The 14,825-nt window shown below is 38.6% G+C and overlaps 1 protein-coding gene across 1 annotated transcript in view; it reads right to left on the bottom strand.

The window, feature by feature from the left end:
* Positions 1–6,847, bottom strand: part of RASSF9 (Ras association domain family member 9) — a 28,538-nt gene extending 21,691 nt beyond the window's left edge. The window contains exon 1 of the mRNA XM_065743214.1: positions 6,607–6,847. Within this exon, the coding sequence (XP_065599286.1) occupies positions 6,607–6,653 (47 nt within the window). The 5' untranslated portion in view covers positions 6,654–6,847. The remainder of the gene's footprint in view (positions 1–6,606) is intronic.
* Between the last annotated feature and the right edge of the window lie 7,978 nt (positions 6,848–14,825).

The following is a 14,825-nucleotide window of genomic DNA, read 5'->3' as shown; positions in this document are numbered from 1 at the left end:
CAAGCATTACCATCTAAATTACAGCTGAGGAAAACTAAGTATGCTTATCAGTTGTCTGAGGTCATAAACAAGCTGGTATCATTATAGCTATTACAACACGTGCTCCTTAAGTGTATTTCTGGATAGGCCAAGACAGGAAAAGGCAACCAGTGAGTGATTTTGGTGACTCTTTGAGGCGAGATCCAGAAAGGCGCTCAGTACTTTCAAAAACAAATTGTATTTTCAGTAAAAGCCTCCAAAATCTGCAACTTCCTCAATTAGTAATTAGATTTCAGTTTTTATATGTATGTGTAACATACATGCATGAGAAATCACCTATGAAAATTTCTAATTTTTTACTGCAAGAATTTGGGAGTTCCATAGAAAATGTACAGTCCTGGGAGGTAAAAAGCCATCACCAGCATTTGTATGCCAACTATACAGCACTCCGTTTTATTAATGAGAGATATAGGCATGAAATAGATGATACAAATTAGACCAGTTGCAAACTGATCTTACAGAAATTTTCAGATAATTCTGCATGATAATTGTCTATAAGATAGTATCTTACGTACCTGAGAATTACAGTGAACTGCATTTGCTTATTATCTAAATTCTGAGGAGGAGGATTCTGATATTTGTTTAACAGATAAACTTAGTCAACTATTTTTCCCTTTAATTTAATTTTGTTGGTCATTCTTTCTTTTTGTTCATCATCCTGAACTCATTTTATTCTGTTGTGTTCTGTGTAATACTTGTTGAATTGCTAGCATGATAACACTGGGGAAGAAGATGGAAAGCCAAGGTCTGTAGAGTAACATAACACATAAGAGAAACAGTAGAAGTGATGATAACTCAGTTATCTATGCACACAGATGGGGAACAACATGTCCAAAGTTCATTCTAATGTTTCATTTGATGTGTGGTCTTATGTAAAATCTGTATCCTGCACCATATTTTTGTTACTATTATTTTTTATATAAATATTAAGATAAAAGTTAGAAGAACTAATTCATGTCTGTACATCATTTATTATATTAAGGTTTATGAATAATAATTTTTAAGACCATAATTTTAAGTTATTATTATCTATCATATAAACTCCCAAAATTTAAGATTTTCTCAACCTTAGTGATTACCTTTGTAAGTCAATCAAAATGTTCTACTGTGAGACTATCACTGATTTTTATTAATTAAAACTTTAAAAAGTAATTCCTCATCCCTAGAAACACATTTCCCTATTGAAATCATCACATTTAGCTAATTTCTCTTTTTCTTGTACTGAAAATACTCATTTTTCATTATCAACATACACAATTATCACTGCCTACCAAGTTTTTCTTCTGTATTACTATAAACATGTTTCTTTATCTGAAGTGTGCTTTCTCAGCCTGTAAACAGCATTAGTGTTTCAAATTAGTTCCAACTTAACCTAAGTAAAGCTCTTTCCTTAGATGGTGTAGTATTACACACTTCTATTAGTCATTTTATTTACTCCACAGGAATGAAATTGCTGTCTGCCCTCCTGGAATAGTAGATAATTAACTCTTTAGAAATAAGGTTAGCTTTTTGCTAGACAAAAAGCTTTTCCTGAAAGTGAACAAATATGTACGAAGATTACTAGAAAATGTATGCTACCATTTTGACCCCTGAGACAAAGCTGACAAGCCAGAGCAGAAAATTAATTACAATTTATGAACTTCAGTTAAAAAAAACAACTTGTTTGATGTCTTACTAATACATTTCTGTCTTAAATAAAACTGAAAACAAGTAGAAGCTAATATTCCAGCATTATCAAACAAGTACCAGCTTTTAAATTTACAAATTCAAAACAGATAACACAATTTATCCTGAACAAACTTTTGTCCACTGTCCCTCCCACCCCGCTTCCCCCTCACTCAAACATACATACCAAATGTCCTGTAGTTTTGATCAAAAAGCACATTTATGGCTTCATATAGACTTCTCTAGAAATGCTCATCAAAGTGAAGTATTAGACATCTCACACTGATACCATAAGACTTACAGTGTAGGTCACAAGCAATTCATTCAAACAAGTAGCTGATCTCCAACATCATGTTCAGCCCAATCGAAGTGCTGAGCAATTTCAGTTTTGCTTCATCGAGTCTTAAAATGTACAGCAGTGTAAAGAAATAGAGAGCTTCAGAGTAATACCATGCTAACTAGGTATGATGCAAAATTACTGGAGGGAGGAAGGAAGGGAGGGAACATGATAATGGTAGGTCAGTATCACATAGATGAAGTCTCTAATCTAATTCATTATCCTACATTGTAATAGAAATCCTCAGAGAATAATGTTACTCTCACTGGGGAAGGCCCTCTGACTTTCAGGACAGGAAGAACTCTGCATCTATATGAATGAATAGATATCTATGGTCCTTCTTTCTACATCTGAGCCCCAGACTAGATGGTTAAAGAGAGGAAAACAAGAAGAGTAGACAAAGTAAATGACTGCATCCTAAACAGAAACATTATGCTATGTGCTGTGACAACAAGACTTTGATGGTAAAAGGTGGAAAAAAGAAATCAGTAAGGAAACACAAAAGCAATAAATACATTTAAATAATAACAGATTTATAATACAACTATATCATCATCAAACAGTACCGTGGGTTCATATGTGTTGTATGTCAACAGAGCATACTAATAGTTGTGGTAAACTCAGGACCAGCATGAATTACTCTGGCAAAAGTGTTTCTCAAGCTTTTTGTGCCTAACAGAATAGCCCTGCAGCATCAAGGACAACTATGCAAAGAAAAGAGATTCTCTGTATGCACTTCCTTTTGGAACTCTACAACCCTGGCCAACAGCTTGCATGGAGAAGTAGGGCTCTAGCAAGTTTGAGTAAGGTCTATGTGAAAAATTCCATAGTGGGGTCACTCATTGGTGTGAGATCACTGGGTAGATAAGACAATGATAGATGCAGATATCCTTGATATGATGGGTAAAGTTTCAAATTGACCCACTTCTAGAAGTGACCAAATCTAGCACCTGAGGGTAAAGAAGTCCTAATGCTACAGAAAATCAATGGGGCACAGATTCATCTTCTACTTAGCAACCAGAAAACTGCTTACAATGTGAAACACTGGTAAATAAACACAAAGCACTTCGTATTCATTGCTCATATTAGGATAGAGGTCTGTTTTGTCTCTGTGCAGTGTAATGTGTTAGTTCAATACCAGACCTTATCTGCAAAGAGCTAATACTTTATGTACCTCGGTCTTTGGCTAAGCATTTAATCACATCACACACTTTCAAAGAATAGTGCCTTTAAGATGTCTGCATAAAAAATTACCCACTTGAGTTTATTCATGTTGCTGAAGTTTATTCCTGCAGGAAACTTCCCCTTTTTTTATTGTCTTAGCCTGTCCCTACTGAACAGAGTTGGAATTCGTAGGTGGGTGGGGCATGGCCTTGCTACCTTTTGGACGTATTGTTCTCCAGGGGACAATGTCAACAAGTACATACACGCTCTAGGGACTATAATTATTTCTTGATGCCATTGAAAACTGAAGAACAGACTCCTTACAACTCCTGGAAAAGATATCAAGACATCACCCTCTGGCCAAGAAAACTATGCTGGGGCTACATTCCTAGTGGCTACTCCTCTGAAATCAAACAAAGGCTGAATGGTTACCTAGGCATTGTCATCGTCTCTTTACTGAGGTAGATTTTAGTCCAAGAGAGTAACATCCACAGATCTTCCAAATGCTAGAAGCAGTTCAGCATAGGTTTTGTCTTCCTGAAATAAATTTCAGTTTCTTTCTTTGAAGGCTTATAGCATCACAGCCAGCATCCCCCTGCTTTCTGATGAAATACCTCTTACACGCAGATAAAATTAGAGTAAACTCTTTTTTAAACTCTGAGTTCTCTGAATTAGAGACTGACATTTTATGACCTGGATGTGAAGAGTCTACTGCAAAACAGAGCTCTGAACGTGTACTGGAACCTCTAGGCAATGCTGCAAGACAAGCACTAATTACAGAGGTGTCATCTTGTTATCTGAGCAAATGACTGTAACTCCTTCATTTTCCTTCTGGTTCTTGTTCCAACTACCTTTGCTGCCTTCACTAAGCCATTTAACTTAGCTTTATCTCCTCCTACTGCAAACAGAATTTACTTCTCATTTGTTTATCTCCAGGTGCTATATTTGCATGTAGCTAATGTTCATTGTGTACTTTTAGAGAAAATAGAGTGGAAGGAGTGAGGAGAGGAGGGTGTTTGCTCTTCCTGTACTTCCCCTTTACTTGGTAGCTTTTCTCTTACAACAGCTTTTTTGAAGACATTGACAAGCACTAGACCCATTAATCAAAACAATAGATTAAATGTGTATCTATACAGGTATCTCTTTTCAATCCCTCTTTACAGGTAGACAAACTAAGGGAAGGTAATGGGCCACAAGTTCTGTGTCCCAGCTACTGCTCTTGATTTTAAACTCAACTGACATCTTTTTCATGGTTTCCAACGAGTTGGCAAAGAGACTATAATTATAATGAAAAAAAAATTATTTCACAGTTCTTCAGTCATATCACACGATCTATTTATAGACAGAATAAGTAAAGTTCAATTCTCAAAAGTCAGTATCAGAAGTTAGTGTTAAATATGCCAAAATTTAAGTATTTGAAAAGAAAATAGCAAGTTTTCAGAATTATGCATTTTACATTTTTCTTTATTTAATTCCCTCTTAACTGCTCACCACCACCTCTGTGGTCACAAGACTTTCAAAGTTTCAGCCCCTTCTTATTCTTATTACCACAACAGCTCTTTGCACATAATTTTTTTTTTGAGGGGGGCTAAGGTGGATGAAAAATGAGAAGAAAATGCTAGTTGTTCACTGTAATGGTTTATTGGTATTTGAATTTTTATTGGCTCTTAAAAGTTTTGGATTATGAGTTTCTTTTCCTGAGGAATAGAATATCACGTCAGCAAACACAGTGAGATTGATGCAATTAGTCTAAAGGTATTTTACAAGTCCAAAAGAGAAACAGATTCATTGCTGAACAGTGTGAAACTGTGCTTTGTGATTTAGTAAAGTTATTCAGGTAATTGATGTCAGTTGCAAAACTTCTATTTAAATGGCAGTAAATTTACAGCTTTATGTAAAAGCAATTTCATATAAAAGTTCACCTACACCTTTCTGAATTATCTGAACATTGAACAGTTGTATAAAAAGTATTTCAAAATATTTCTCTTTCTGAATCTACTAGCAAAATACAACTGATAAGAAGTAACCTACAGTATCAATGACTCTAAAATAGCATCTTACTTTTTAAACCTCAACTGTTGCAGTACTTCTGATTTATACTCCATAAAGTACATGAATATTATCACACAGTGCCACTATGAGAACAACTTTCAGTTTATCAACTGGGAAATTGAAAAGCCAAAACCTGACTTTGGAAAAAAAAAAAACAAACCTCAGGACATTATGATGCTGCTTTTTAGGACCAAATCGTGTTCTCTCAGGAAAAGACTTTCCCCAGTGCACCCCTAAATACGAGCCAAATTCCAGTGGAGAGCACCAGTCAAACCAGGAAGAGATTACAATTGATTTCCGAGTTTCTCACTGAGCCAAAATTTTGCTGCTCTTTCTGTGCAAACTTAGCTAGGACGGGTTCAGCCACTCTGAATTCCACGGGGTCTAAAGCAGCGCGTTCACTCCAAGCAAAGTCACTCTTAAAAACTTTAGTGGCATCCTAGCTCTTAAAATGATTACATAACTCCACACGAGGCTATTTCTTTTTTTCCTTTCTGTAGTTCGTGCATGTGGCATGTGGAAGCACGCACAACACGAGGAGCAAAGTCCCTTACAAAAAAAAAAAAAAGCTCCCCATCAGCCAACCCAGTGACCACAGCTGTCACCTGGCACATTTTTCCAGGCAAAAAAAAAAAAAAAAATTAAAAAAAAAAAGGTATTCAAGTTCGGCTCTGTTGAAAGATTAACAAATAATAATAATGCTCACCCCTTGCCAACGCTGGATGATCGGGCTCTCCTGTCTTCCAGACTTACAACTAGAACGCGACGCGGGTGAAGGGACGGGGCTCATCCTCAGCGACTCTTCCCTCCCCAGCGAAGGGAAGAGTCGATGCGGAGGGGCCCGGCGCGGTTCGGCCCTCCCGTGAGAAACTCGGGAAGTTTTTCCCCACTCGAGTGGAAGACTCCAGGTTCCCCCGACCCCCACCTCCCCAAGGACCCGCACTGGGGGCCGCCAGAGCCAGCCTCGCCTCCCAGACCCGGCCCGGCCTCACCTTGTTAACACGGGGGAACTTCAAATGTTCGCACTGGCGTGGGTTCAAAGTCAGATAAAGCTACGTTCCCTTTGCTGAAAATGCTTCCCGGGACTCAAACGTGCCGGACCCGGGAGGAGAGACCGATGGGGGAATGCGACCGAGAGCCCCTTCCCCCGCGCTCTCCGCCCCGCTGCCTCCGGCCCGGCTCCCTGCCGCAGGTGAGCCCCGAAGTTAAAGCTCCCGGCTTTCCGTGGGACCGGAGCGACACATCCGTCCCACAGAACCAAAAAACAAACAAACAGACAAAAAAAAAGTGTAAAAGAACTCAATCCCTTACCCCCTTCTTTTTTCCTCCGCGTACACAAGCAATGTTACCTGTTTTTATGCCGAGTTTTTAATAAATTCCTTCCAAAGGGAGCCATGATCCCAGCGGCAGAAGCATAACATCAGCGATCCCCAAACAATTCGAGGGTGTTCCCTTCTCCCCTATATTTTTCCCTGAGCGCCTTCCAGCTTGTTAATAGTCACCGAGCGTAGCGATGAGCTGGAAGTTGTGCAATTTACTGCTAACTTTGAACTCCAGCTTGTTGCTGCTGCTGCACCTTTGGAGTCCTGCCCAGCTGCAGTCTTGAAGGAGGCGTTCAGGAGCAGGAAAAAGAAAGAAAGGGGGGGTTGGAGAGGGGGGGGTGACGACGACGACGACACAGGGAATACGCACTTGCTGTTGTGATGTGAAGTTATGCACAGAGCTAGCTTTCAGCCTCGTCGCCCTCAGGGCAACAGCCAGCAAATGGGAGAGAAGGGGTTTTGCTCTGGTGGGGAACTCTGCAAAAAAAAAAAAAAAAAAAAAAAAAAGAAAGAAAGAAAAAAGGAACAACACACAACAAAAGGATTGAAAACTTTCCCCGGGAGGCTCCAGCCACTTCAGGTCAAGTCGTTCGGCTAAACATCAGCGTTAATGAAGGACTGGCAACAGTTGCCACACCAGTTCTCAGTACATAATAACCTGCCTTTTCAGATCAAGGAGCAGTACCTCTTTACAGGGTGTTGTACAAGTAATGGGAAGATGAAGGGAGAAAGCTAGACCTCCGTGGCCCCTCATCTCTCCCCAGATTTTGAAGTATCTATATGCATGAAAGAATTTACAGACCTCCGTGTGGCTGAACGGGCTATCCGACAAACTCTGTAAGTGTGGCCTAGCAGAGAAACAAGCGAGGCAGCAGCACGAAACTTTCAGCTCGTATTTGAACGTTGCAGGTTCTTTTATGTTATTATTTTGAGCTGGCTTCGCCAAAAGGGAAATTAATGCACACTATAGTTCCTGTCTGCTGGAACCCTCTGGGAACAAGGGATTCATAGTAAAGTTCCAAAAGGAAAACGATTGTGTTTTTTTTTTATTATTATTATTTTTTTATTTTCTCCCCCACTTCAACTTCATCTGGAGCACAGCCTGGGAAGGAGGAACAATTTCACCCCAAAGACTGATGACGGTAGATGAGGGTTCTGGAACAGGATGCCCCCAGCACAGCACACTCTCATCCTCTACTTTGTACAGTTATTTTAACAGGTACATATTAGATGTGAATTTCTATTTTTCTATTTGTATCTTCTATTCTTTGCTCTTATTTCTTTGCCATCTTCTCCTTTATATTTTTTTTTTCTTCCACATATCACAGGGCAAATTCTTTATGCGGCTGACTAAATGTGCAACATAATAGGGTACTGAATTATTAACTGAGGTGATGATGGCGCTGGGGTGGGGAAGAATGATTGGATACTAGGTAGCCAGACTGAGGACTTATCTGAAAAAGACCTTTTTCTTTCTTTCTTTTTCTTTTTTTTTTTTTTTCCCCTTAAATTCCCCTTTCTTCCCTCAGTCAAGATATTCACAGCAGAACAAAGCAAGGGCCCATTCCATGGGTTACCTATTACTGGCGGTGCTGGGAATGCCCCACATATTTTCAGTTCAGTACCAAGTCTCTAAATTCTCTGAGCTGTGACTACAAAGAGAGGGACCAAAGTCTCTTAAAAGCCAATCATCCAAATAACACAAACATAAGGAAGCAGAAATGAAACTTGCAGATTTTTTTTTATCTTGCTGCCAGGGCAGATTTTAAACAGTCTGCTTTTGGCATTATGAATATAAGCCCAAACACATTAAGTCTGTAGAAGTCTTTCCTTTTTCTTTCTCAGGTTGCATGTACCATGAGGAGGGGACTTTCTCGCATATAAAGGACAGGGAAATTATTTCAGTCCCTAACAGAAGTTCAAGGCATACTTGGCATAAAAACCAAATCAGCCTAAGATTTCCTGGAGAATGATTAATATTCAAATAACTATTTTTCTCAGCAGAGGTAAAACAAAATAGCTTTATCTGTAGAATAATATTCATTTTTTTTCTTAATTACAAAAAATAAATGAGAACTTGGCTATATATATGTAGTTGTTCTTATTACTCTAGAATAGCCTTCTCATAATTTTAATTTATTGAAATATTAAAATACAATGTAAATTGTTCCTCTTCAACCAGAAAATGCAAAATACTTTAAAACCAAGTTTATCTAATGTGGGAACTGGCTCTCTTTATGCAAGTCAGTCATAATGCTGCATTCATGTATCTGTGCAACGAATTGTAAGAATGACTCCAGCACTAAGAAGCAGATATTTGTCCCACAGCTGAGGGAGAAGAGGAAGTTCCTACTCACAATTAAGCTAACCAGAACCAGGAATAAAGTGAGTGACTGTAAGATAAAGGAGAGAATCCTAAGAATGAGGAATATTGCTTTTTCAAAACAATACAAAACAAAACCAAAGCCCAAAACCAACCACCACCAACAGCAAGAATAACAACAAAAAAACAAAGTAAGAAAGAAATGAAATAACATACAAGACATTTAGTAAATCATAAAATAAGTGAATACATACTGTTTCACTTCAATTAACCTATAGAATGCCAGATGCAACTATCATGAAGAACAAAAGGACTTACTGAGCTTATACAAATACATGTACATAAACATAAGAAAATGCAATAGAAAGGAAATGAAATTCTGTTCTTCAACTCATAAACCAAATTCCGACTGGAGTAGCGAGCAGCCAAACTTGTCAGAGGGACAGGTTAATTTTGCAGCCAGTGTTGACACAACAGTTTAGTTAGCTTGCTCTTAAACTTCCAAAGCGCCTCAGACTTTCCGCATTTGTATGTACATGTCTTTAGTTTTCTTTAAACTGCAGTTCTGATCTTCCAAGAACATTGGGCCAACATTCCAGACCAGGGCCCTTCCCAGTATGCTATAGGGACACAAAAAAAAAAAAAAAGCCACAGCTCCACAGCTCAAGTCTTGAGCACAATCAGCTTCTAATCATTTGCTGTTCATGTGAAAAGTAAAAGGCAAATGGCTAGTAACATCCCATTTTTAACTCATGAGCTGCTCTGCTCAGCCAAATCATACAGTATCTCTCCCTTGGGTGGAGTAAGGAATTAAAGAGAGTTCAGTTTGCAGTTATAGGTGTTTCGTGTTTTTTTTTTTTTTTAAACACCCCATAAAATGTATACATAGTGGCCTTAAAATCCTAAGAAAGACTAGTCAACAATTCACTCTGATATTTATTGGAGAAAGAAAAGGAGCTGTAGACATTAGAATATCATATTGCTGCATACATAAGCTTAATGAACAATAAATCTGGATAAAAATCTTTGGTGCTTGATCAGAAAGCTTAAGGTTAATAAACTAAATAGTTTATTTTGCCATGATCCAAAGTTGCTCTCAGTAAACATTTTACTCTTTCCTTTGGTAAAAACACTGCAGCACAGAGATGTGCAATCTAGCTTTAACCATATCAGTCTACAGGTATAACTTAAGAGAATGCAAAGAGCCAAATTATTTTTTTCCTGCAACAAAGTACAGATGTGCTACTGCTCCCCCCTTCCCATTTTTCCCTTGTAACCACCACTTGGTTCCAGCACCTATCTCACATATTCTCTGGGACCTCATCCAATCTCCTGGAAAGCTGAAGTAATTCCAACCCAGCAGCAAGAGTTTGCTCTGTCTGTTTTGGACTGATTGATGCTGTGAGTTGGCTTACTTCAGGATCAAACAAGATCAGTCAGACAGTATAATTTCCAAAGCTGATGAAGGGAGGAGTTGAATCAGAAGCAGGACAAGAAGAAGGAAAGAGACGGAGCAAAGTAAAAGAAGCAATCAAAAAGAAAGGGAAGGCACGAGACCTCCTCCCTCTTTGACTATGTGGTAGGACAGCTTGGCAGCTCAGAGTGGATTCACATGAAATGACTTCATCTAACCTAATGTGTTGCTGCCATAAAAAGATTGGAGATCTCTTTCCCATGACACTGGGCAGATTCCTGACCATTTCCTTGTGTCAGATCTGGTTGTCAGCAGGCATTGGGCTTACATCATTTCACTTTTTAAATGAATGGAAAACTGATCTGATGCAGGAAAGTTTTTTGCAGTGCTAACTAGTTAAATTGGCTTACTGAGGTGTCTGACAATTGTCAGCAATAGCATGCAAGGAGGTAAAATGGACCAAGTTGCCAAGCAATGTAGGATGAGAACTTCCCATCTGAGCAAAGCTCAGCAGCTGTATTGGCTCAGCCAAATTGTGGGAATTCATTCTGACTGCAGCAGTGAGCACATCCATGGAAGCAGCAAAAGCTCCCTTAGAAACAGAATAAATTACCCATTCCTCACTCAAGATTACTATGCATAGTCTGCTTCTAGTAACCTGTTAGCCTCATTTTACAACATCATAAATACTTCTGTCTGCTTTAAGTGCGGTCAAGTGTATGAATATGTGACACTAGACTAAATGTTCTACCCCAATAGGGTAAGAGGGAAAGCTCAGTGCTGGGATTCTAACTGGCTTAAATGGAGGAAGCTGGGTGATATATCCTCAGAGAGCTCATGGATTTGTGCTTTTCATCTTACTTGAGAAAATTTGCAAGAGACCCGTAAGTCTGGTGGCTGATGATGAACTGACGGATAAAGACCATACTGATGACCTCAGCTCAGTTGGTTAAAGAAAAAACAACTATTCAGGATGAAATCAGAAACGAAGCTGAAAAACTCATTATGACACTGTAAACATCCATTCTGAGTCTACAATTTGAATATACTAGGTACCCCAACTGAAAAAGAATGAGTAGTATAAGGAATAGGGGAACAGCTAATGACAGTGAGAGTTTTAAAATACAGAATAGCTTAATATATGATGAGAAATCTATTAACAATAAGATTCTTCAATCTGAAAAATTGTGAACGTCTTATCACTATGACAGCAGTCTGCACTATGGAGAAAAAATAGAAATAGTGATTTCAGACAGTGTAAATACGAGGGCCTGCAGAAAGAAATAATCAGAGAGCAAGGTTATAATACTTTAGTTGCTCCAAAACTAATGCCTTATATTTATTTTCATGGAAACTACAACAGATAAAAAGAACACAATAGCACTATCTGATGGAGCAAATTTTCACCTACAAAACGCTATTTTTCAACATAGTCACTAGTATTAGCTATGCATTTTTTTGCCAGTGATGAACAAGAGCCTGCACCAATGGAGATGACCCACTGCTTCATGGCTACTATGAAGGTGGCAGTGCTAGGAAATTGTTACCCATGCAGTCCGTCTTTCATCAGCCCAAACAGGTAGAAGTCAGAAAGCACTAAATCTGGATTATACAGTGGGTGTTTTAGGACAGCCCAATAAAGACTAGCAATGTGTTCCACTGTGTTCTTACTGCTATGGAGCCTGGCATTATTGTGTTGCAAAAAAAAAGAGTGTCTTCACTGGCCTGACTCTAGAAGTTTTAGTCTTCAGCTTAGTCTGTGTCAATGTAGTGGTTAGAGTTGATGGTTTGTCCAGGTTCCAGGAAATCCAGGATCACCCTTTTCCTATCCCAAAAGACAGTGTACATCACTTTACCTGTTGAGGCTGTAGCCTGAACTTTTTCTTCAGTGGGATATTCACATGGACTCCATGGACTGCCATTTTCATGCTGGTTCATAGTGGTTATACCACATCCCACCACCGCCAATGATGTGATCCAGTAAACTGTCACCTTCAGTCTTGTACTGGCTCAATAGGTTCTGCATACGATGTTCTTTCTGATCCTGTCTGAGCATTCATGACAACCCACTTGGTGCTAACTTTGTCATATTCCAACATTTCCACCATTGTTTCCAATTCACTGAAGGTGATATTCATCTCTATACACAGTTCCCTGTTCATAAACCACTGATTTGCATGGATAAGCTGATTTAGATGCTTTTTATGTCATGGTTTGACGGCTGTGCATTGCCTCTGCTATCACCACTGATGAAATGTACCACCTCCATCTCACTGGGCTAACATCCATGTTTTGATCTCCACCCAGATTCAGGAAGTGTCAATGAATGTCAAAGGATGAATTCAAAAAGCAAGGAGAAAGGCTAGGAAGAACAACATTGCTACTAGAGGTCAAAAAAATCACAATTTTTTTAAGCTTTTATCTCTATACATTTGTTTCCTATTTTTTTTTGTTGTTATTCCCTAGCAGTCACAGGCATAGCCCTTCTGCATTCCCTAGCAGCCACAGGCATAGCCCTCACTACAAGAAATCTTGTAAGTTACAAACTGCAGATTGGATCCAACTGGTGCATTACCTCAGCCACCGTGTCCTTTGTAAAGTGCTTCCATGTAAGGATTTCCCTTACTTTAATACAACATTAAACAAAACAGACAGTTCACCCCTCTGTAAGTAGGTTTTTATTTATTACTTCAGATATAGTACTAGTTTTACATTCTACAAGTCCCAGGTACTCCTTACCGTAAACATCATTCATTCTCAAAGCAGAGAGCAACTCCCCAGATGTGGAGACAAACTCTGTCTCTGCAGGACTTCCAGTCAGCACACTGTTCATCCAATCCCAAATCTCTTTCTTGAGAAAGAAAGGTACTGAGTTGATGTCCTGTGATTCAATTGACCATTTCTTTCAATTTACAGCACTCTTCTCCCTTCTATGTTCTCACTTTTTCTGTAATGGTGTAAGTGTTTGTCATTTTGGCACCTGAACAGTCTGCAATAAGAGTTGAAGGAAATTAGTCGAACATTGAGGTATACAAACGAAAAACATGTCTATAGTAGGACTATTAAATATAATGGAGTAAACAAGTTAAATATAATGGACTAAACAGGTTTTCAGCTCCAAATGTATTGAAACTGCTGATTACCTGATGTAGGGAGTAAAATGACTACCTCATATTTGCCTTGTTTTTACCCTAGAAATCTACAAGTGAAGGATGAGTATCAGAGATAGAATGTGACACTGGTGAGGCATTTGGTAAAGTAGGCCGGTTCTTCTGTTAATGATTGGGCATAACAAAACAATTGCTCCTTATGATCTTTTTTTCTCCAGCAGCCTATTAGATCTTTTCTCTTCACACTATAATTTTGATTAAAATGTGTTAAGAGACATGAGTTAAATTCTCAGCTCTTCCAGAACTGCACAATAATCATGGAAACATCAGATAGAGCTAAATGATCCATCTAATACCCTCCTTTACTTTTTTTTTTTAATCCTCTTATGAAATTTATAATTACTTTTTGCAGCAGTTCATATGGCATGCTACAATAGTGTTTTGTCATTATATCCTTTGGTGTGAGTGTCTGATTTAGTAGCAGCTCTGGCTACTGTGGCATCTTATAAGGCAGTTTGGACGAACTACTGTGTCCCAAGCTGCTGTGTCTGGGTCACCGATAATTGACATAAAGGCTTTATCAGAAAACCTAAAATGGATCTGAGAACAACTCCAGGAGCCCTAGCTGAGATTGTTCCCATTACAAAACACATGTGGGAAATACACTAGGTACACCAAGGGAATTTCCTATTCTTGGAAGTGTTTTAGAAGTTGAGAAGGCATAAAATACAAAAATATATAGGATTATGAACATATCTGAATAAACATTTTCTGAAATTCATTAAATTGCTGAAATGATCATGGACATACTCCTCAAATTAATACATATTGGGTAAATACTGGGTTAATATTTTATTTTTCATCTGATGATTCTACAGTCTCATACCCAGTTGAGCTGGAGCAATTGGTTCATTATCCAAGATAGGGGCACATCAAGAGTGAAACTCATTTTTAAGTAATTTCAAGTAAATTGATAGCATTTAGAAAAAGTGACCTTTGCAATTGAAAATTATGTTCAGAAAGAAACAAGTCTCTGAGTATTTATTTGTCTTTTGAACATCTTTTAGAGACAAACATCTGAAATACATGCCCCCTGGAGGTGTACACTACTCTAGTCATTAGAGCGGGAGTTCTCATGTTCTTTAATACTAGTTCCTGAGATCCTGTCAGTACTTGCACCCATTAAGCCTATCACTTTTCAACTTTACACTGAAATCCTTGATATTGTTTTCCTGATGTACATTTCCAGCATGCCTGTTCTCATCTTTCTGCATGGGGGGAAAGATCCTTTCCAGATGTCAGCTCACATGTGGGCCAGATATACAAGCTTTCTCTCTTCCGAGACACTAGCCATGCATGAAAAATGCACAGACCTTCTCTAAATGACAAAATACCTCCA

The sequence above is a fragment of the Cyrtonyx montezumae genome, unplaced genomic scaffold (assembly GCF_038088225.1).
Source record: "Cyrtonyx montezumae isolate F1298 unplaced genomic scaffold, pur_monq_1.0 scaffold_3, whole genome shotgun sequence".
In the NCBI taxonomy this organism is placed as follows: Eukaryota; Metazoa; Chordata; class Aves; order Galliformes; family Odontophoridae; genus Cyrtonyx; species Cyrtonyx montezumae.
Note: the sequence above shows the minus strand (reverse complement) of the source record. Positions and strands in the feature narration are given on the sequence as shown.